This window comes from Salvelinus sp. IW2-2015, linkage group LG14, assembly GCF_002910315.2.
Source record: "Salvelinus sp. IW2-2015 linkage group LG14, ASM291031v2, whole genome shotgun sequence".
NCBI classification, from domain to species: domain Eukaryota; kingdom Metazoa; phylum Chordata; class Actinopteri; order Salmoniformes; family Salmonidae; genus Salvelinus; species Salvelinus sp. IW2-2015.
Genome location: NC_036854.1, coordinates 43,597,194 through 43,618,491, shown reverse-complemented (window position 1 = coordinate 43,618,491; position 21,298 = coordinate 43,597,194). Strand labels below are relative to the sequence as shown.

At 46.1% G+C, this 21,298-nt stretch overlaps 1 protein-coding gene across 14 annotated transcripts in view; it reads right to left on the bottom strand.

Moving 5' to 3' along the window:
- svila (supervillin a) overlaps nucleotides 1-21,298 on the bottom strand; it is a 134,179-nt gene that overhangs the window by 12,104 nt on the left and 100,777 nt on the right. For 7 of the 14 annotated variants that reach the window (XM_024000325.2, XM_024000324.2, XM_024000329.2 and 4 more), the window contains 18 exons: nucleotides 20,725-20,789; nucleotides 19,480-19,616; nucleotides 18,473-18,568; nucleotides 17,610-17,778; nucleotides 17,289-17,468; nucleotides 16,802-16,891; nucleotides 13,976-14,561; nucleotides 12,796-13,024; nucleotides 8,938-9,067; nucleotides 6,769-6,819; nucleotides 6,027-6,104; nucleotides 5,174-5,272; nucleotides 4,047-4,212; nucleotides 3,535-3,630; nucleotides 2,415-2,501; nucleotides 1,990-2,173; nucleotides 1,671-1,843; nucleotides 10-165 (listed from right to left, as the gene is read on the bottom strand). In XM_024000325.2, the coding sequence (XP_023856093.1) occupies nucleotides 10-165; nucleotides 1,671-1,843; nucleotides 1,990-2,173; nucleotides 2,415-2,501; nucleotides 3,535-3,630; nucleotides 4,047-4,212; nucleotides 5,174-5,272; nucleotides 6,027-6,104; nucleotides 6,769-6,819; nucleotides 8,938-9,067; nucleotides 12,796-13,024; nucleotides 13,976-14,561; nucleotides 16,802-16,891; nucleotides 17,289-17,468; nucleotides 17,610-17,778; nucleotides 18,473-18,568; nucleotides 19,480-19,616; nucleotides 20,725-20,789 (2,772 nt within the window). The remainder of the gene's footprint in view (nucleotides 1-9; nucleotides 166-1,670; nucleotides 1,844-1,989; nucleotides 2,174-2,414; nucleotides 2,502-3,534; nucleotides 3,631-4,046; nucleotides 4,213-5,173; nucleotides 5,273-6,026; nucleotides 6,105-6,768; nucleotides 6,820-8,937; nucleotides 9,068-12,795; nucleotides 13,025-13,975; nucleotides 14,562-16,801; nucleotides 16,892-17,288; nucleotides 17,469-17,609; nucleotides 17,779-18,472; nucleotides 18,569-19,479; nucleotides 19,617-20,724; nucleotides 20,790-21,298) is intronic. The other 7 variants (XM_024000326.2, XM_024000328.2, XM_024000331.2 and 4 more) reach the window with 7 other exon arrangements.

Below are 21,298 nucleotides of genomic sequence, written 5' to 3'. Positions count from 1 at the left end.
CCGTCTCACCTTTGACCTGCATGAGCATGAGTTTCTTGTAGGGCACGGCGCTGTTGTTGGACATCTGCTCGGAGATGTTGACGCTCCGCAGGTTGACGCTGCTAAAATTCTCTTTACTGGCCAGCCCAGCCAGAGCCACCTCCGAGAATCCACTGTTCTTACTCACTGGAACAGAGACGGACCCGTCGGTTAGAGGAGTTATACACAGAAGACACAACTTTATGAACAGCGACAAAGACTGACCAGGTGAAAGCTATGGTCCCTTATTGATGTCAATCAGTGTAGATGAAGGGGAGGGGACAGGTTAATGAAGGATTGAGACAGTTGAGACATGAACTGTGCTTGTGTGCCATTCAGAGGGTGAATGGGCAAGACAAAATACTGAAGTTCCTTTGAACGGGTTATGGTAGTAGGTACCAGGCGCACCGGTTTGAGTGTGTCAAGACCTGCAACGGGTTTTTCCACGCTCATCAGTTTCCCCTGTGTATCAAGAATGGTCCACCACCCAAAGGACATCCAGCCAACTGTGGGAAGCATTGGAGTGAACATGGGCCAGCATGCCCTGACTAATTGAGGCTGTTCTGAGGGCTGTGGTTGCAGCTCAAAATGATGAAGATGTTCCTAATGTTTTGTACACAGTGTAACACACACACAGTGCCACCTCTGAGAAACCAGAGTTCCTATTCACTGGAATACAGAGAGACCGAGTAGGAGGAGATATATAGATGCATCATATACACAGTAGACTTATAAACACACATATTGTACATTACACACAGAGACCGACTGCACACACACACACACACACACACACTACAGTTGAAAACTTTATACATACTAAAATGTAATGAGATTAAAGGCAACACAATACTCTCGACCCTGAAATACAAGAGTGTTCCTAACTTTATTAGAACAACCCCCAGAACCTTTCAGGGCCACCGGTCTCATGGAGTGTTTTTATTATTCTCCTAAGAGACGGGAAGAGGAAGTTGCGAGTAACACGTATTTCAGTTTGTAGCTTTAGTGACGCTGTTATCCCCGACACAGCCCGCTGCAGAGGTTACCCTACTCACAATGGTAGAAAAACAACAGTGAACTCTTGAGGATTGCTTTGAACAATACCAGGAAACAAGGCTGCGTACCGAGGCAAGGCTGCGTACCAAATGTCTATGGGCCCTGGTCAAACGTAGTGCACTACGTAGGGAATAGGGTGCCATTTGGGATGCAGAGACAATGCGTTTAAATGTAGATCCCCTTTTACGTCTGCTATCCCAGGATTCATTGTGTTGAACTTATTTATAGAACAGAACTACAAGGCCTGATTTGAATCAGTTTAAGCAGTGTAGTTTAGGGAGGAGTTACGAATATAAACATTGAAAGTGTGCTCTGGAGAGCTGGCTGTCGTGGGACGTACAGGAGAACACTTTCCCATAGTGCTGTTGTGGTTGTGATAACGTGAGTGTCAGTCACGTATATTGTAGAACAGCCTCCCATAGCACTACAAAGTCCACAAGCCACCTCTGCATAGCCTGGTTTTAACTTAATTTACAACCGAAACGCCAGGCTTCTTTTTTTCCTCATCTTCACAGACAGCTGAACCTCTTGCCAACCCTGCTCTCATTCCAGGACCACTAGCATGACCTAGGCTACGGGTTGTTGTGCTGACTCACTCTTCTCCTCCTTCATCCTCTTGCTCTCCAGCAGGCCGATGTTGAGTCTCTGCTCCGTGTACTCTTGTCTGATGTCGTCTCTGGCCGCCAGCATCTTCAGAGGGTTCCTGGACGACTGAACGTTGCGCACCGGACGCACGGACCGCTTGTGTTGCACCATGGCGGAGGTCAGCCTAGGGAGGGGAAAGAAGAGCGGTCAGAGTTCAACAGGAAGCAGGTGCCGGGTTTTTACAGTGTTGACTCAACCCTGACCTCTGCACTGTGTGTGTGTGTGTGTGTGTGTGTGTGTGAGAGAGGGCGCGCGCACGGGCGTGCTTACTTGGGCATCTGTGTACCACCGAAAATGTCGTCAAAGTCATCGTTGATGTCCACCTTGCTGTTCATGTTCAGGGGCATCTCAGCCACTTGGCGGTAGAACTTATCAAACATCTCATCATCCAAGTTCATGACCTCTTTGACCGTCTTCTCCGTCACCGTGATGGTGGACTCCCGCAGGCCGCCCACTGACAGGGACAACACGGAAGACGGGTTATCTAAGGCCTCAAAAGAGAGCCAGTCGGTGCCAATTCGTGCTTCTCCCCCTTGGCCCTAACTCTTCCATGTTTGCAGATCTGAAGGGTCTGGATAGGTATGAGCAATGTAGAGGTGGAGCTTCCGCCATATTGCTTCCACCTTACAGATCTGCAAACATCACAGGGTTAGGGTCAAGGGGGAGGGGCGCGTATACTAGAACAAGACACTGACCTTTACTGTTCAACCTGCCCAGGAAAGACTCCAGCTTATCCAACTTCCTGTCTGACTCCAGGTTCATGTCCGGTTTTGCCTCGATCTCTGCAAAGCAACATAATAGCAGAGTGACAGATGTCTACACTTAGTCACTGTCCTAAATGGCACCCTATTCCCTACATAGTGCACAACCTTTGACCAGAGTGTGCATTTAAATGAATTTAGAAGAGATCCATCCATAGAAAAATGTCAATCACAAGCACCAGAAATGTGTCAACCTGGAAGTGTGTGTGTGTTGATTGCAATGAAGTTGAAATTTAACTCTCTCGTGCATAAATGCTTTTCAGTTAGTGAGGACAACCAAACACTATCCCAGGGTTTACATTCTATTAGACATTGGTTGCCAGACAGAATTACAACGATCACAGTCACACCAATAATTACTGTCGCTATAGTGATTACACGTGCCGTTTAGAAGATGTACCATGTATACAACAAAAGCAGCACAACAGCAAAATCATTTTGAAAACACCTTCAGTATCAGATATTTAATTAATTTCTCATAAAATGAAAATAAAGATGACTGATTATAACCGGCTGTCAACATCGGAAAAATGATTACGTTCTGTAGGTCAGTCCTACGTTAATTGGTACATACAGTAGTTTTGTAGTGATGGGATAAAGTTAAGTGCTATTGACTTTTCAATAACACGGATGGGATAAACAAGACTTCTACAGATTTCGTTCATGGTGTTTACATTGGGACGGCATGTGTCTAATGACAGTTAAGGACACAACCCAGTCACAACCGTTTACCCCAAACGACACAASCCAGTCACAACCGTTTACCCCACACAACAAGGTGACTCAGACCCTCCATGTCATGACTAGGGCCTAGTAAATGAATAAGGTGAGGCCTCACATGACGGCGAAAGAGAGACACAGCAGAGAGGAGAGAGAGGTTCTTGCAGAATTATGATTTTATCCCCTTCTCACTGTGAACTCGTTCAGTCCTCAAGAGTTTAAACGCTTGGACTGGTCTAATAAACATGCTAAACTATCTATCTTCACCAATCCGATGCTTTTAAATCAATCAGGACAAGTGAACGAGTGCACACAGCCACATTGGGCTACTGACCTTCTAGAGGCTTGGAGATGGCAGGAGCGGTGTTCTTGGGTTTGGAGAGGAGAGACATGACAGGGCTGTTGATGAGAGCTGAAGGAGAAGCCAGACCTGAAACAGACACATAATATAAATGGGATGTTCCACTACGTGAAACAGACGTAAATGAGGGCGTGACTGCGGACASGAAATACGTCTGTCTGACGGGTACCGCACCTAATGTAGGTCATACTGCTAATTGGATTATAGGGGGTCCATTAAAGAACTTCCTGCACGAGTGAAAAAAATAAGAAAATTCAAAAAAATAAAATGGTCATACAGTATACACCGGATAGGTGCAGTGAAATGTGTTTTACAACTGCCTGAGTGAAAAAAGGAACTGCAGGATTATATGGAATGGGTGTAACAGAAGTGGGAATTGACACCGTAGACCACTTTCTATCTACTGACTATACAAACCCTAGCTCTGTGGATGCGTGATCYTATGCACGCACGCGTGTCTCATACAGCATTAGATGAACCCTGACCTTTCTTGACCATGCGTGCGGCCACGGTGAACTGCGTGGAGTCGTTGGCAGCCCCGAGGCCCTTGGACTTCCAGGCCTCCTCTCGGGCCACGATCAGCTGCTTCCTCTCCAGGATAGACATGTCTATACGGCGGCTCTGGGTCTCCTCTCCTCCACCCATCCTCTGCTAGGAGAACACACGGGGTTAGGGGGAACCGGGGTGTATTCAGTGATGTGAAGCACTGGTTGTGTCCCAAATGGCTCCCTATTGTGCACTACTATTGATGGAKCCTGGTCTAAAGTAGTGCACTATAAAGGGAATAGGGTGCCATTCAGTGAGGTGAAATGTTCAGAACTTTGAAGATGGTACGACACCACAACCCCACAGATATTACTAACTAATAGATCATCTCCATTCCACTAACTGTAGCAAACCACTGAACAACATCAAACAACCCCCTTGGCTCAGAGTGGCCGACATACTCACATGCCTCCGCATTAAAATAAATGCCCGGTGTCTACAATCGCAGATCCACAGGCTACCCTTTAGAAAACGGGCTTCACCATCACATGAATGGACCGGTTTGACAGAGAGAAGTGAGAGAATGTAGATAGTGGATGGACGGCATGAATGCACAATACTCATTTACAGTTCATCTCCTGTAGGAGAACCCAATCACCACAGAAGCAGAACATGGGAGTTGGAAGACGTCACGACCAGCACAACAAAGAGTCACAGGCATGTCGAGCACACACACATTTTCACCTGTTAGAATTGTTTTTCAACCACACAAATGCTAACATCCGCAAAAAGATAATTTACCATATGTACACACACACACACACACACCCTCAAACAAGGGTCCCCTAGACACCAATATTCTGTAGCCAACATCCAAGTTCTGTATCTGTCCATACACTAGACCTACTGTATGTGTGKCCGTGCACAGCAGTCCTTTGCGTATGACCGCAGGTCTACCTGCGAGTGTGTGGTTGCGTCACAAATAGCACCCTATTCCCTACATAGTGCACTACTTTTAACCAGGGCACCTCACTCTGGTCAAAAGCAGTGCACTACATAGGGAATAAGGTTGCCATTTGGGATGTAGCCTGTGACTGTTGACTACTGGAGTGGGTGAATGTGTCACCTTCCGTCTCCAGGGGTGCCTCTCATCCCTAGCCATAGAGGGACTGGTCACTGTGGACGTGGGGGGGCTGAAGATGCTCGAGGTGGGGGGGCTGGTAGCCTTCATGTGACCGGGAAGATGGGTGATGGGAGGAGGAAAGGAAAAACAAGAGGAAGGAAAGAAGAGGGGGTGAAATGAGAGGAAAGAGTGGAGGACAGAGGATGCAGACTTTAAAAAAAAAATTGCTAGCCAGAAGCCTAGCCAAAAGGTGTGACATTTKATTTCGCCATCACCATGAAGCGTCAAAGCTATGAAGCGTCAACATCCCTACAACGCCTCCAGAAGCATGGCTGGCACTCTAGGAGTAAGAACAACTCTGGAGAGTCCTAGAACTTCAGGGTAGCGGATTTAACAGGAGAGTTGGAGCAGAAAACAGGCCGAGGCATTTTCTGGGAGAGTATACGGTGGATATTTTTCTATTTATTTATTTTATTTCTCCATTATTTTACCAGGTAAGTTGACTGAGAACACGTTCTCATTTACAGCAACGACCTGGGGAATAGTTACAGGGGAGAGGAACGGGGATGAATGAGCCAACTGTAAACTGGGGATTATTGTGAATATAGTGAACATGCGTTCATAAAGTAGATGAGCTCACCATGGTAAGACACTGTATGCCTACAGACGCATCATGATCTTTGGTATAGATACTTGGTAATAAGCACGTTATCGCGAACTAACACTAACTGCATAAAGCATAAAGGCTTTAACAGCTTAAAAAAACCAACAAAAACAGCTCAGACCAGCAGGCAGCTAGGTTGGCTATGCAAGCAGGTACAGTATGAAGGCCATTACACCGGATGCATGGTCTCACCTGGCTGTACTGATCGACACTTAGATCACCGTCAGGGAGATCAGGAGGAGGAGAGAAAGGGGTGGAAAAGACCGGCTCCTATTGAGGGAGGGCCAGGGAAGACAGACAGGTTCCCACAGATGGACAGAAAGGACATAATCAACAACAGAGGGTAATAAACAGCAGATGGGAAAAACAGTGATACCGCCAACCTTGTGTTTTACAGATGTGTAATTTGACAGTGGTTTGTAAAATGGGAATCGCCGTCATAGCTTGCACGCACACCTTCATCCAACACATTCAACGTCACGCAGTTTATACATTTGGGTTTAATGGCTGTATGGACAGGGAATACGAGCTGGTGAATTGGTTTCAGCATCAATCCACAATGAAATCACCACTACACACACGATGAGACAGCCTTGAGACTTGAAGCTACAGCATCAACCACAGTTAACACGACACCTGATGAGCGGCAGGACTGAATTAGAGCAGGCCACTCACACCACGGTATTAAATAGAAAAACTGATAGGGGAAATTTCCCCAAATTCCCAGGGTTTCAAGTAATCCCAGTTGGAAGATTCCCGGATTCAGGCAGGAATAAGCAGGAACCCCAGGAATCCTCCAAACCGGGATTTCAGGAAAAGCTGAGAACTTTGAGAAGTTACCGGAACGTTGCAACCCTTCACCCGTAAAGCACCACTAGTAGTGTATAACACGCCAGGGTGTGTGTTAGTGGGGAACCTKACACACCGGTCTTACCCAGAGCTGATCAGACACAGCCAACTCATCGATCATCATCATCCCTTCCTCCTATAGAAACACAGCAGGGAGAAAAAAAGGACAAGTGTTCTTTCCTGAGGTTGTCATCCGCATGGCTGACCCAGAACGTCAACCGCTCTCCCTCACCCTCTAAAACTGTCGCTGATATTTTGGATTACTGAGAGGTTGAATTTGAAATGCAAACTATATTCCAGCAGGTGTCATTCAAACAAAGTATGTAGGATCAACACTTTTTTCTCACTTTCAGTCCCTGAAGTTGCTTTTTTTAGCTGTACTTTTAAGCATTTTAAAGCAGTGACTCAGTGGAGCTCAAACTCTTAATAAGCATGGACCAATGACATCCCAGATTATAATCTCATAAAGGGGTTGTTTTTCCCTAATCTCTCCAATTCCTACTGTACTGTAGGCTACAGTACATCTCTTTTGATGTCGGAAGTGAGGTGGTCTTGATTGAGCTCACTGGCCAGGCTGAACGGGAGGATAAAACCATTTTTWAAAAAGAAATAAAAGAGCGAAAACAATAACATCCATCCTTCCTCTTGATTTCCTTTGAAGCCCTGAGCCTGGCCTGTTTTAGTTGATTCACTACTCGTTTCACTTCTATGCTTTGGTCTCAACTTTATACATTTAGTTTCGTCAGTGTTCTTAGTTCAATCTACAGAGGTAAAAGTTCAGGGTGGTTAACCAATGACGCATCTCAGAGTAAGAGAGCTYATCTAGGGTCAGGCCCCCCCCTGTCTATGTAATCTTATTCATTGTAATTTAAAAGGGAAAACTGATCCTACATCAAAACACTTCTACTTTGAGATACTTTATGAATACGGACGCAGGCATTAAAAACCTTTTGGTTTCATAATTATTATTTTTTTTTTTAAATATCCTTTAAGGGCGTAATGATTTGACAAGAGCAGTGTGCATTTTTTCTGGTCTAGTGTCGTCGCATGTGGAAAACCGGGAAATATTTTCATTCAGTTATAGTCAATAAACACTCGTGTTACGACAAAGCTGAAAAAACATGGATTGGTGAGCCAAAACATGGTTTGTCTGCTTGCATGGACGGAAAGGGGATAGATAAGGTTGTGAATAGTTCTAAAAAGAGAGGTATGTGGAAAAATCACCAACCCCCACCCTTTAAAAAACTCACACAACATAACTACAGTGCACATGCAGAGATTGAAATAGAGGTTTATTTTAGATGAAAAAAAGACATGCAAACATAAGGAAAGACAAATAGACAGAATAGGAGAAGTTKTATAGAACATGCATTGATTATAGTAGGCTAAAGACGAGACACACATGCAGGTCTGAAAGAAAACAGTAGACAAATTAAAGGTTTCAAATGACAGAATTCGATTCATAGCCTCGTGTTTGCCAAATAAATGTGCAAATCTAGAAAGCACATGTCTGTCATATCAACGAATACATTTCCTGATATTGCACAGGAAGTTCTCTTGGCTAGAAAACCTGATTTAGGGAAACTATACCAACCTTACATGTATAATCTGGTCTTCTAAGTACTACATTTACTTGGAAACAACCGTACAATGTCTTCAGTGACCTAGCAACTTAGGTGTTAATACAGTACTACATATACTATACCTGAGTAATCACCAATTACTATCATATTTGAGTGTAAGTGCAGTTGAAGATATGAAAGGCAGTTCTGGTACAATAAATTGCCTCGGGAAGCTCATCAGTGTCATAAGTAGCATGCTTTATAAGTGAAAGGACAGACACACATACACAACACCTCTGTTTAGAGACACCCACAGCTGTGACTTAATATCCATTTACAACAAGTTCATATTGAACTAATCATTCCACTTTATTTATGGTTCATTGAAACAAATGAAAAGGTGTCTGAAGGCGATAAGGGAAGGAAGCAACAAACTCTGCACATAGGATTCATTCATTTAGGCAAGTGTTTTTACAATTTGCCCTTTTGGATTCACTTGATTAGAAAAGCAGGCAACAAATTAAGGTTTGTGATTTCCCCAAAACGATGGCTGAAAAACAGCCTGTTTGACTTGTTTTAATCGCATCAGTGTCAGCCAAAAGGCTAAGCATGTGTAACGTCTATAGTAGAGGTATAGCTGTCTGACTGGATGTGTGGATAAAGGACAGCATATACAGTAGTAGTCAGGTTACCTTCTTGAAGCTCTGCTCCACCTCCCATAGCTGAGCGTGGCATTCTGACACGGCCACCTTCACCACGTCCTGCTTCTTATTAATCCTGTTCCTCCAGTCCTCCTCGCCACTCTTCTTCAATAGGGCCAGCCTGAGAGAGGGACAGCCACAGCATGTTAATATTGTACATCTCCAAAGTAAGCTTTGGCAATATGTACATTGTTACGTCATGCCAATAAAGCAAATAGAATTGACAGACAGACAAGAGACATACAGACAGAGAGACAGAGGCGTCCCGCACACAGCCACACACACAGAGACAGAGCCACACACACACAGAGCCAGAGCGCCACACACACACAGAGCCAGAGCGCCACACACACACACACACACACACAGAGCCAGGAGGCCACACACACACACAGAGCCAGAACGCCACACACACACACAGAGCCAGAGCGCAACAACACACACACAGAGCCAGAGCGCCACACACACACAAACAGAGCCAGACGCCACCACAACACACACAGAGCCAGAGCGCCACACACACCACAGAGCCAGAGCGCCACACACACACAGAGCCAGAGCGCCACACACACAGAGCCAGAGCGCCACAACACAGAGCCAGAGCCACACACACACACACACACACACAGACAGAGCCACACACACAGACAGAGCCATCAGTTTTGGTTCTGCCCGGGAACCATGGTTGTGCAACATACAAAAGACAGGTTACACAGCATGCAGTGGATCCTTTGACCCAGCTGTCCAGTAAAGGTCAACTGGAGAAATGACAACAGGCTGTGTGAGAGCTGAACTCTGCCTCATGGAGGGATGGATGGTAGAGTTGTAGGTCGCCATAGATGCCCCTATGGTCTCTGCTTAGTCATACATCTCCAGTCCAGAACATCTCCTTAGCCTAGACCAAGCCAGTCACTCTACAAACTAGGTCCATTATTTAGAATGAAGAATCTCAACAAGGAGCCAATCAGAGAGCGTGGATGCTCTGACACCATGTTTGGGCCCATAAAGCTCTGGTCACAATGTGTGCACTACATAAGGAATAGGGTGCCATTTGGGGCGCAGAGACAGAGGGATGCTGAGGCTAACCAGAGCAGGTCACACTGCAGGCTCACTGTCAGCCTCAGTCTGGACTATAGCTAAACACACTGATGACACCAACAGCACAYTCGGGCTAAAGCACACTTACTAGTGTCTGTCATGCTGAAACAAGAGTCGGGAGTCTGCTGCCAATGTCTGATTTAGTTTCACGTCAAATGTCCGAGCAGAAGGACCCTGAGGATAACGTTGTTATRATGGCCATCAAAATAGTCAAATGTACCACTGGCAATGGCTAGCATATGTACCCGAATGGAGGTATTAAATAGACTTCAGAGGTATTCAGGTAAATCAACAAACAGGCACATACTGTAACTTCTATATATACACACTGACTTGACACGGACAAGACAGATCCATATTTTACTGTTAGTTGAATCACAGATAAATKCAGATCAAGGCCACAGTGAGTACGTTTACACGCACAGTAACCATTCAATATATAACCGGATTATGGCAGTAGGCAGATTATGCAAGTGTTACGTAAAACACCTTCCTCTGCTCATCTTAAATCGGTTTACGGTAAAAATCCAAGTGAATTTACGGCAATTAAAACACCTGGTTTTCTGAGCACTCTCTCGAATGATTAGGACATGCAAACACCTCAATGGGCGTTCCAGCAGTGTATTTGATCTGTGTATGAGTCAGCACCAGCCGAGTGAGCCGCCCTCCTTTAGCGCGAATGAAGTGAGTTCAGAAAAACAACGTCGTTTTACATACAAACGTTATATGTCCGAACTCCGAATCCAATATGCCTCCCAGAAATAACATGTTCGCTGTAGTAGAATGTTTATTTTGAATTGACGATTTTCCACGTTTATCAGAGTGCCATCAGGTAGCCTGATTTCAGATGTGTCKACGGAAACAGGATTATTAGGGACATCGTTATTCTTGCAATGTAAACGTTTTAATTAAATTACAATATTAAATCTGACTAGCCACAACAATCGCATTATTGTGTGCATGTAACCATACTCATAGTCAGTCCCTCAGACTCAGACCGAAGAGCAGCAGCGTTTATCTCCAGCTTCAGACTATATGTAACGGCGAGGGCAGAGGGCGCTTTCTAGGAGACTCCGGTAAAATTGGGTGGACTATAAAGGGGACGCATTCCTCGTAGGAGACAGGCATAGTGGTCCTAAAGCCTGGGGCACTGGCGCCCTCTGCTCACAAACACTGCTCTGTGTCCAACCATGAGTGGACGTCCTGTTTTTGGGGGACTGATCAGAGAATGACGTCTGTAGAAATGGATAGGGGCACAGAGAGACATCTGCAGCTGTAGCTGAGAAGAAGTGCCGACCAACCAAACCACTGGGCACGCGTGCGCACACACACGACCTTGTTGAGGCAAGAGGTTCCCCAAACCGCTAAAGAATGTGACGCCAATGATAGATCCTTCATGGACTTCATGGAGGATTCAAAAGGACGCACACTCAACTTTGCAGATAGTTCTGAATAGAGGTGGATTTACACACACACACACACACACACACACACACACACACACACACACACACACACACACACACACACACACACACACTTTGGAAGTCATTGGAAGCACATGTTATTCCATTATGTCATCAATCAATTTAAAAGCCAATCCTAGCCTGGTGGGTTAACTAACAGCAACCACTCAATGGCCAGCTTGTTGACCAAACTGACACAAACTGACTGAAACAAGCTTATGTAATTACTTGATTGGATGTGTGAAACCACTGGTCTGTAATACTGTTGTATTGGAAACATTCCAATTCCCTAAAGTAGATTTCAATTAATACATCCACAGTCGGCATTCCCCAATTCCTCCAGAACACGACAAAACAACAACTGGCACCGACTACAATCGACAGCTACAGTAGTTCATAAAGAGACCAGCCATCTAGATCCACTTCTGAAAATGCTTTTCTGAATAACTGAAGTCAATGGAAACGCCTCCGTATATTGCTTAGCGATAGACCTAGTTCTAGAGGATGACGGTACATTTCGCGGAGACCGAATCTCGTCGATGAGGTTTAGAGACCTATTACGACAGAGATGACAGTAGAGCTAAATTCAAATCCAATTCAAACTCAATTTCTGCTGCCACTAGTWATATCCCTCCATAGAGGTGGCTAGCTACCGTGGCTATAGCAGGTTGATTTGCAGCAGCAGCGACAGGAGACAAGCTCACTTTCTCCCTCTAAAAGAGACTAGAGGAATGGGGTTTGTTAGTTAGAGCATCTCTCTCTCCATCTTTTTCTCTCGCCGACCTTCCTCCTGGGGTGCTCGGCACCAACCAACCAGCCAACCTAACGCCCAAAATAGATTCCTTGAACTCACGTCAAAACGAACCCAACGGTCCCTTGCTTGCTCTCGCTCTCTTTCCTTCCACCTCATTTGCAACCTACATTCCACAGTGAGAGTCAAGGTGAGGCTCTCACTCTCACCATCTCTCAAAATCAAAAAGCAGTCTTTTACAGTCCTCAGAACAAACGCCGATACAAGTRGACAAGCATGAACACACCGACTGAGTCACGAGTGTCAATATCCAACACAAGTCAACAACTCAAAACAAAAATGAATCACAGCATTCACAAAAACGACACAGCCCGTTCAGACAATGATGTAATTTGCTCTCACATGTGTACACAAAGAATGAGCAAAGTTGCCCCGCAAATAAGAATTACCCAAACAAGCTGCACGGAGACGACTACTGCCTAGAGGCTTTGCCTGGTCAACCCAGGGTTTCTTTGATGAGAAAGAGGGGCTCACCTGTCTTTGATGGACATCTGTCTAGCTGACATGGCTTCGGAGAGCTCCATGTCCTCCTGCTCCGACTGGACCAGGCTGTGTGTGTGTCCCAGACCACTGCTGCGGTCCGTGTGCGTGTCCGCTCCGCCCAGCTCCTGAGACAGCTGTGTGTGTGGAGTGAGAGACACACTCCTTAGTGGCCCTGCTGCTACTGCTGTTCTCAGCGATGACACACTGGGCTCCGGCAGGTCTGCACACACACACACACACACACACACACACACACAAAGGCATTAGGAGAGCTCCAAGCACAATCAATAACCAGCAGGGAGAGCAAAAGCCACATCAAACACACAATCATGTTGACATGAACGCACGCACGCACACACACCAAATCCACACTCACTTATCAAGAAGCTGGAAGGGGCTGATATAAAGCGGCCACTAAGTGTTAAAAGCCTCAACCTAGTTTCTCCTCTAGTTGTGTGAACACTAACAGAGAGCCTCCCTCTACAGAAGCCACAACGTAACACAGTCCACTAACCAGTAAGTGTTCCTCTCTCTCTTCAGCTAGTTCTCCCTCTGTGGCCCCCTGGACACTACTAGCCCTCCTCTCCCCGTCTTTCTCTCTATGCCTCTCTGCATCTAGCAACTGGCCTCTCCCTCCCTCTGTCTGTCTGTCTTGACATATTTCTTCTGACTGGTCCGTGCCCTAGCACACTGGGAGACAAGTCAAACGCTGATGCAGACTGATGAGACAAACAGGGGCGAGCCAGCTAGCGTCTACCCACTGTCAAATAAGGGAAAGCTTGAAGGGAAACCACAGCCAGTGTGTGTGAACATAATTTACAGACAACAGGAAATGTGTTTTTTTTAACYAGAGATCAAGCCTCTGGTACGTGAAGTGTGGTAGTATTAGCTATGTTGACATATGAGTAGTGTAGATGGATTTACTATACAACAGGAGCATAGAAGTGGGTGCACCAAGACACACACAGCTAACATGATCTGTCGGATGACCGGAATGGGAAATTAATTCATAAGACTCACACACACCGATGATCACTCATGAGGAGAGAAAGAATTTCTAAGAATTTGAAGTGGATTTTTAAAAAGTATGAGTGAACAAGAGGCAAAGTGAAAGAAACAGAAAAGACATCCTTCCTACGGTCAGGCTTGTTCCCCTAGAGGCTTATCTTACCAGTGCTGATGACCTTTGACCCAAGTCTGTCTGGGTCCTGCAGTTCTTGTGATAACGGTCTTAGATAGCCCCTCTGCTCCTGGTGCAGTCTCTGGTCCTGGCTCTCTGATCTCATCAACGAGCGCTGGGGCTCCACACCCTCACCTCTCCTGGCTACACGCTGCACCTCCTCCCACTCCGTCTCCCCAGACCAGGCCGGAGGCTGGGACAGGGGAGCCTGTCTGACAACTCCCTCTGGAGAGGGCAGCTTCCTCTTCCCTCCTCCCAGACCGTGCTCCTCTTCTTGGGGGAGGACTGTGGTCGTGTCAGCCTGGTGGCTTTGGAGATCCAGAGAGGCCTGGTGGTGGGGGCCGGGCACAGACTTCCAGACGGCACTGAAGGGTTCTGTGATCTGGGTGGGAGGACTGGTGTGGCGGGGGATGGAGCTCTCGTAGTACCCAGGGTTGGGTGCAGCGAGAGCGGCCTCGGCAGGGCTACCCCCGCAATCCCTGGCCAGGTGGATGTCCCCTGCGTGGTCTGTGGAGACCGTGGCCCCAGGTCTGAGAGCTGAMGAGGATAGCTGGTCGAACCTGGCTCCGGCTTGGATCTGTGTGGAGGGAAAAGAGGAGAGGGAGCGAGATAACAGAGAGAGCGAGTGATCAAAGAGCAGGGAGAAAGAGAGGAAAAAAACAAGGTCAGCTGGAGAGGACGAAAGTTCACTCAGCAGAGGCGCTCGTCCGCCCGGTAACAGAGGCAGCAAGGCTACCAGACAGACAATGGATCTCTAGATAATCACGCTGACTAATCAGAGTGACTCATTGCACTTCCTGCCCGTGTGGTTCAAAAGAAGTGCAGTCTGGCTAGCCAATCACAGCCCACATCACAAAGCCATGCCCGACCAGTCATGTCGCCCGCCACCCCACCCCCCTGACAACCACAAAGCACAATGAGTCCAGGGTCATATTCACTGGTAACCAAAAAAAAAGCAGACAAACAGGGAGTGACCTAAGAACCACTTGTTTTCATTTTTGGTTGCAAAACCTTTTGCTACAGTCTGCACTAATGAACAGAACCCAGATGCAGCCAACATTCTGAAGGGCAGGATGAGTTCAGCCATCCACTCTCGCTCTCTATTCACAGAATCATGCTCCAAGAATAACGCCGAATCAGTATTTTCAAGGACGAGGGGATACTGACGCAATCATCCATTCATTTAGCATTGATCCAGAAATGTCACTTCTCAACTGACAAAAATATGATAAAAATCAACAAAAATCAAAAAAAAAATCTGATGTTACTCAAAGCGAACACCTCAAGATGTTCCCTTTTAAGAATAGTCTCATCTTTGTGTTGACATCATTTCCACATCCTGTTGTGGTCTGAAGATGTCCTACACATGAGTAGTATTATGATTATTCAGTGGACAGCATCAAGTTCAAGGACATTCCTCATCTTCTAAGTCAAAGGACAGATTTCACTAATCACTTTTACGATGGACATAAAAACCAGACATAAAAACCCGTTTCCTCCGAGGTAAATCTGCTCAGATTACAACACTACATTTAAGAGACGAGTTTGTTTTGGAGAGGAAAGTAGTTGGACCTCAAAGCTCTGTCTGAACAAGCTGTACTCGTACCTTGAAACCCTTAAAGGAGTGAACAATGATAAAAGGTCCAATGGCAGCCGCTTTAATCGCAATATCAAATCACTACTGAGTACCGTACTGTGATCGTTTCTTTTTCAACATTTTGATTGAAAACAAAGATGGCTTCTTAGCAAGAGATGTTTCTCAAGCAAGTATTTTGCTAGGACTGTCGAATTGGGGAGGGGAAAACTGAAAAACGAGCTGTTACTGGCAGAGGTTTGGAAGTCTTTCTTGATTGGTCTTAGAACTAATTTGCCGCGTGGTGATGTCACCAGGCAGGCCAAAACTCCATCCCACCAAAACAGGCTGACATTTCAGGTGATCTTTTCAAACAGCTCTTACACATCATCATTTCCACAATTGAACACTATTATTCCAACCGCATAGTGTGGAGATATATTTAAAACACAGGAAAATCACGTTTTTGACTGCGCTGAACCTTTAAGAGTTACTGTGCTTCAACCCTATAATGTATGGCATACTAACCAGTCCAAGAAATCCATTCATTCGTCGCGCTCTTTCAGCCACAACAACCTTGTTTCTAACACAGTGACTGGTGGGAGATGAACCCTGGCTGACAAATACCTGCATTCAGTCCGTCCCTCCAGTCAGAGAATGAACCAGGGATCAACCCTTTGTTCTCCTCTCCTCCACCACAGAGGGTTCTTTCATGCCAAAGAGCAGCTCAGTGAAATATTGGGAATACGGTGCCATTTGGGACTAAGCCATTCCCAGCCTTCGTCCGCACATCACACAACAATGTCTTCGTCGCAGGCCAATGAAGAACTAGCAGCAGAACCCACGCGTGCGCATTGAAATCGGGTTTTCTTCAAAAGCTTCTAGGGCATGCAATGCCACTGTACTCCACCTTCATATGAAGCAGCCCCAGATTAATCAGAAGAGGATCTACACTCAAAACATTTCTCTAATGAAGCTGACGTTCTAATTTGGGTCAATGCACCAGTTCTGAGTGCAGTGGTTTCAAGAACCACATGAAACGGCCTCATGATAGACTGAAATGGGACGCTTGCTGCTTGCCCAGATAATGCTATTGCATGTTCTATAATTGTTCAACAAATCGACMGCAAGAAGCACACGGACGATGCTGAAGTGTTGCCAAGAGCCAAGCGTAACACCAGTTGCAGGTAAACGCAGAGACACTGGTGAGCCAAAATGGCCGCAGTGCCACGGTAGAGCCTTACTTGTGTAATGTCARTCTGGCCCCGAGGGACTTCTACTGGGCCCTCGTCACACAGCTCCTGTTCATCAAAAGTGTCTGTGTCTGAGGGGTCCTGTTCCAGAGATACATACAGTCTCACACACTTAGGAAAAAGGTGTGCGAGTTCGAGTGAAACATTTCTTTGAAACGATATTAAACAGGTTGCCACAAAAAACAATGGGTTGTGTTGAAAGTGGGATAAGAGGGTTGAATCAACGTTAGAATGAGATAAGGAACAGCCAGCTAAGGGTTATAGTAAATGATTACAGCAATGATCACATCACACAGATACAGATAGAACCCCTCCTACCCGCACCATTTACTGTAAATAAATACATCTCTCTTCCTACCGGCACCATTTACTGTAAATAAATACATCTCTCTTCCTACCGGCACCATTTACTGTAAATAAATACATCTCTCTTCCTACCGGCACCATTTACTGTAAATAAATACATCTCTCTTCCTACCTGCTCCATGTCTCCCAGGGTTATGGGCTGGGTCTGGTAGCGGGCGTTGGCCCTGCGCCCCCTGGTATCAGGCCTGGTCCGGGTCACCCTGGTAGCAGGCTGGGCCAGCCTGTTGAACAGAGCCATCTTCTCTGCCAGGCTGAGGGTGGACAGATCTGGCTCTGCGTCCCCATGACCCTGCTGGGTTTTTCATTCGTTTTACAATTTAAAAACAATTCAACCACACATGTCGATACAACACATTTKAAATCATTGAGGATAACACAAAAAAAACTTTCAAAACACATTTCCATTGTGGTCCTATCATTCATCAATACATACATGGTGCTGGGCCTGGGTCTCCTCGGGGGGAGAGGAGGTGGTCTGGAGGAGCATGGAGGTGGTGTGCTGCCCCTCCCTCTGGACCTCCAGGGCATCCTGGAGAAGAACAGGCCGTGCCTCCCTGGCCTGTTCTTTGGCCGCAGCGCTTCGCTGTGAGGACGCCTGCAGGCTGGGAGGAGGAACACCCACAGGAGGAGGAGACGGGGGGGACGGAGAAAAACATGAAGGCAGGCCGGAACATGCAGGCCAGAGAGCCATGCTACACACAGAGAGACCGGGTGTACAGTCCAGTGCATAGCCCACAGTGTGGACAAATACACTATCATTGTATTGCCCGGTTGACAAAGCACAATCTGTGCTACATCTTTTGAGAGGTTGAAAGAGATCTTGGATACCATGAATTTGACAACAGTGTAAGATCATAAAGGGTTAAGAAAAGAGAAAATTGAGAAATGTTTGCAACAGGTTAAACATGCAGGTTGTTCCCTCAAAATACACAAGGGGGCGCCACACATCCAAAGACTATTCCAGACCCGGTGAGAACAAATTTATAGTAACGAGTTCCACAAAACAAAGGTTAATATAACCAAACACAGACTCTGTTTGGACCAACTGCTAGTCCTCTTCCAAACACAACAACAACATTGAAAAACCAACCATGCATTCAACCAATGTAGCTGCTGTTAAATTGTAGACTAGTCCCAGATCTGTTTGTGCAGTCTTACCAACTCTGACCATTTGAGTTGGAAAGACTGCACAAAACAGATTTGGGCCCAAGCTAGTGAGATTAGTGCCTGGGCCAGGTCAGGATGACCCCTAATCTCTAAAACACCATGCACACGCGTGTGCTGACGTGCGTGTACCTGTACGGTGTCACAGTGCAGCTGACTAGTGTGGGGCTCGGTATGCGTGCTAGGGTCGTATCGACAGACACAGTTTGTGACGAGGGAGCCGGGACACTTTACAGTGACGGTACAGACAGGGACAGACAGAGGGGACAGAGAGAGTCACACGGGGACACAGGTGACAACAGGAAGAGAGAGAGCACAGAAGGAGAAGAAAATATCCAGAAAATTCTTTAAAAGGGCAAGGAAAACATAAAAATAATGGAATTCCTCTGTAAATGAAGATGGTAGACTTCACAATAGGACAGAGTATAGCGAGTATATTGTATAGTGGATATTTTCTATGGATCAGTGGCAAGCCCGGTGACTTGTTAGCCACTTTCTCCATCCTCCCAGTATTAACCAGCAGGCAAATCACATATCATGTTCTCAAATCAAAACACTGACTGTGGCAATCGATCAACAAAACGGCTCTGTCCCAAATGGCACCCTATTCCCTACACAGTGCACTACTTTTTGTTTTGACCAGGGCCCATATGGCGCTGATCAAAAGTAGTGCACTGTGTCGGGAAAAGGGTGCCATTTGGGACGCATAAAAGGTGGTATATCAAATAGGAGAGTTGGCCAACAGGCTAGGAATGTGAGAACAATATATTGGAACATACAGTATGCCAGAATTAACATAGCACCTGAATCACATTAACTGTGACTCAGAGAGCCAACAGTATCACCTCTCAGAACAGAGGGAGTGACACTTCCTAGAAAAAGGGCTTAGGTTTGAGGTTTGGGTTTTGACGGGTAACCCATAGCTATTGAGTCTGTTTCCTAACATGTTGACATCAAAGGTTGAGGTCACATTTGACATTTTACGGGTTCATGGATTGAGGTTTAAAACAACTAGCCCACACTCCTCTCCATCTCTTCCACCACACAGGCAGCTGAGAGAGAGGGGAGAGAGAAACGGCGGAACGGAAGGATGAAGGAATAAAGAGATGGAGGGAGAGGGAGGTGTACTTGGGACTTACGTGGCAGCAATGACCACCTCCTCAGTGGTGACTGGCTGGGTACGGGAGCGGTCCTGGATGCGTCTCAGTCGCCTCTCGATGGCCGAGTTCCGGGACTGGGGTTTGGGGGCGCCCCCGTCAGTGTTCCTCTCCAACTCCTGCGGAGGCCATGCACGGAGACCAAAGTAATGTGTCATAATTTCAACGCAAAGCTCAAACTATCAGTTAAGGGAACCCAATAGATCAAATATATATATATTCCAACATAATTCCAATACAGACTAAAGAAACATGTTCAGTTAACCAGAGCCTCTGGAGATGCCCAAGTACCTAATCAAAAGAGCGGAAGAATTGGTTGTTGCAAGGTTTGTTTTTGTAAATCTTAAGGAAGGCATTTGCATAGAGAGTGAATGTGGACTTTGTCTTAAAATATGAGGAAAGAGTTAATCATGATGTAGCATGAGACAGATTGAAAAGAAAGCACATGATCACTGTGCTTGACCTAGCCCGAGTGCCTGCAAAGACAGTCTATGTACTGACAAGATACTAACGTCTCCATTCTAACAAATGGAAATCAAGGTGTGCAAAGGCAGAAGGGGTCACCCGCGTCCACTTATATCAGTACATTCTTGCAAGCATTACAAAACGTATATTTGATCAAACAGGCCTCACATAGCAAATTAGCAATTAAATGTTATGTTGACCGAACTCTAAACTCTCATTGACTTCAATACAAAAAATACACACTTTTAAAACTTCACGCTACATTTTTGGGGCGGGTCAGCTCTCTCGCTTCGCCTCTTCCCCTCTTGTGCCAGTGTGCTCTCTTGCCAACTCCTTGTGGAATTGTCATGCCAAGGACAGCAATGGAGTTGGCAAGAGCACAAAGGCTTGACCCGCTCTGCTTGAGCAAACTATGACTTCAGTTAAAAAATATGCTGTCTCTGTGTTATTACTATGGACTTGGACAGCTATGCACTTCTTGACAGTATATTCCACATGCAAGTTGGCCAAAAGACGACTCCGTATGGAAAAGTAGACCGTTTCAATGCTTGTGTAGTTGATTAGTAGCATATTTCTCTCCGTTGGTATGTGTCAGGCCTAAATCAAGCTCAGAGTCAGCTGCTCCGCTCACAGCGATGTGTGGAGTAACTGAGTCACAGAGAAGTGTGTGTGTCTAAAAGCTCATGTCCACGCCTTGCTACCCCGGAGCAACGTAAACACAGGTGAGAGAAAACACCAAAGCAACATTGTGTTCTTTCGTACCCTGAAGAGAGACCGCTTGGCTGCAACACTCAACTTGGCCCTCTCATCCAACTTCTCTTCATCCGCTAGAGAGCGAGAGAGAGAAGAGACGGACAGAGAGAGAGAAACAGACAGAGAGGGGASGATGAGAGCAAAAATCCAAAGTGTCAAATAGAGCCAGATTCTGAGAATCTTGAAAACCAATTCCCATAATAAAACAGCTTGCTTGAATCATGAACAAAACAGTGACTTTAAATACCAGTCCAATGCCTAAAAATTGAAGTACTACAGGTCAAAGGTTCATAATCATCACCATCTGTAATGTGTATAAAACAAAGACAAGCTAAACCTGCACTGATGCAAGTGACCGCAGTGTGTTGAGGCAGACCGAGCAGCAGAGACAGACATACAGGTGTGATCTGAGAGGGGTACGGGGGGGGGGGCTACGTCCCAAATGGCACGCTATTCCCTATGTAGTTCGATACTTTTCACCAGAGCCCTAGTCTGAAAGTACTAAACTATATAGGGAATAGGGTACCATTTCAGACACACTGCAGGACAGTATGACATCACCTTGAAAGCATCCCCTTTGACT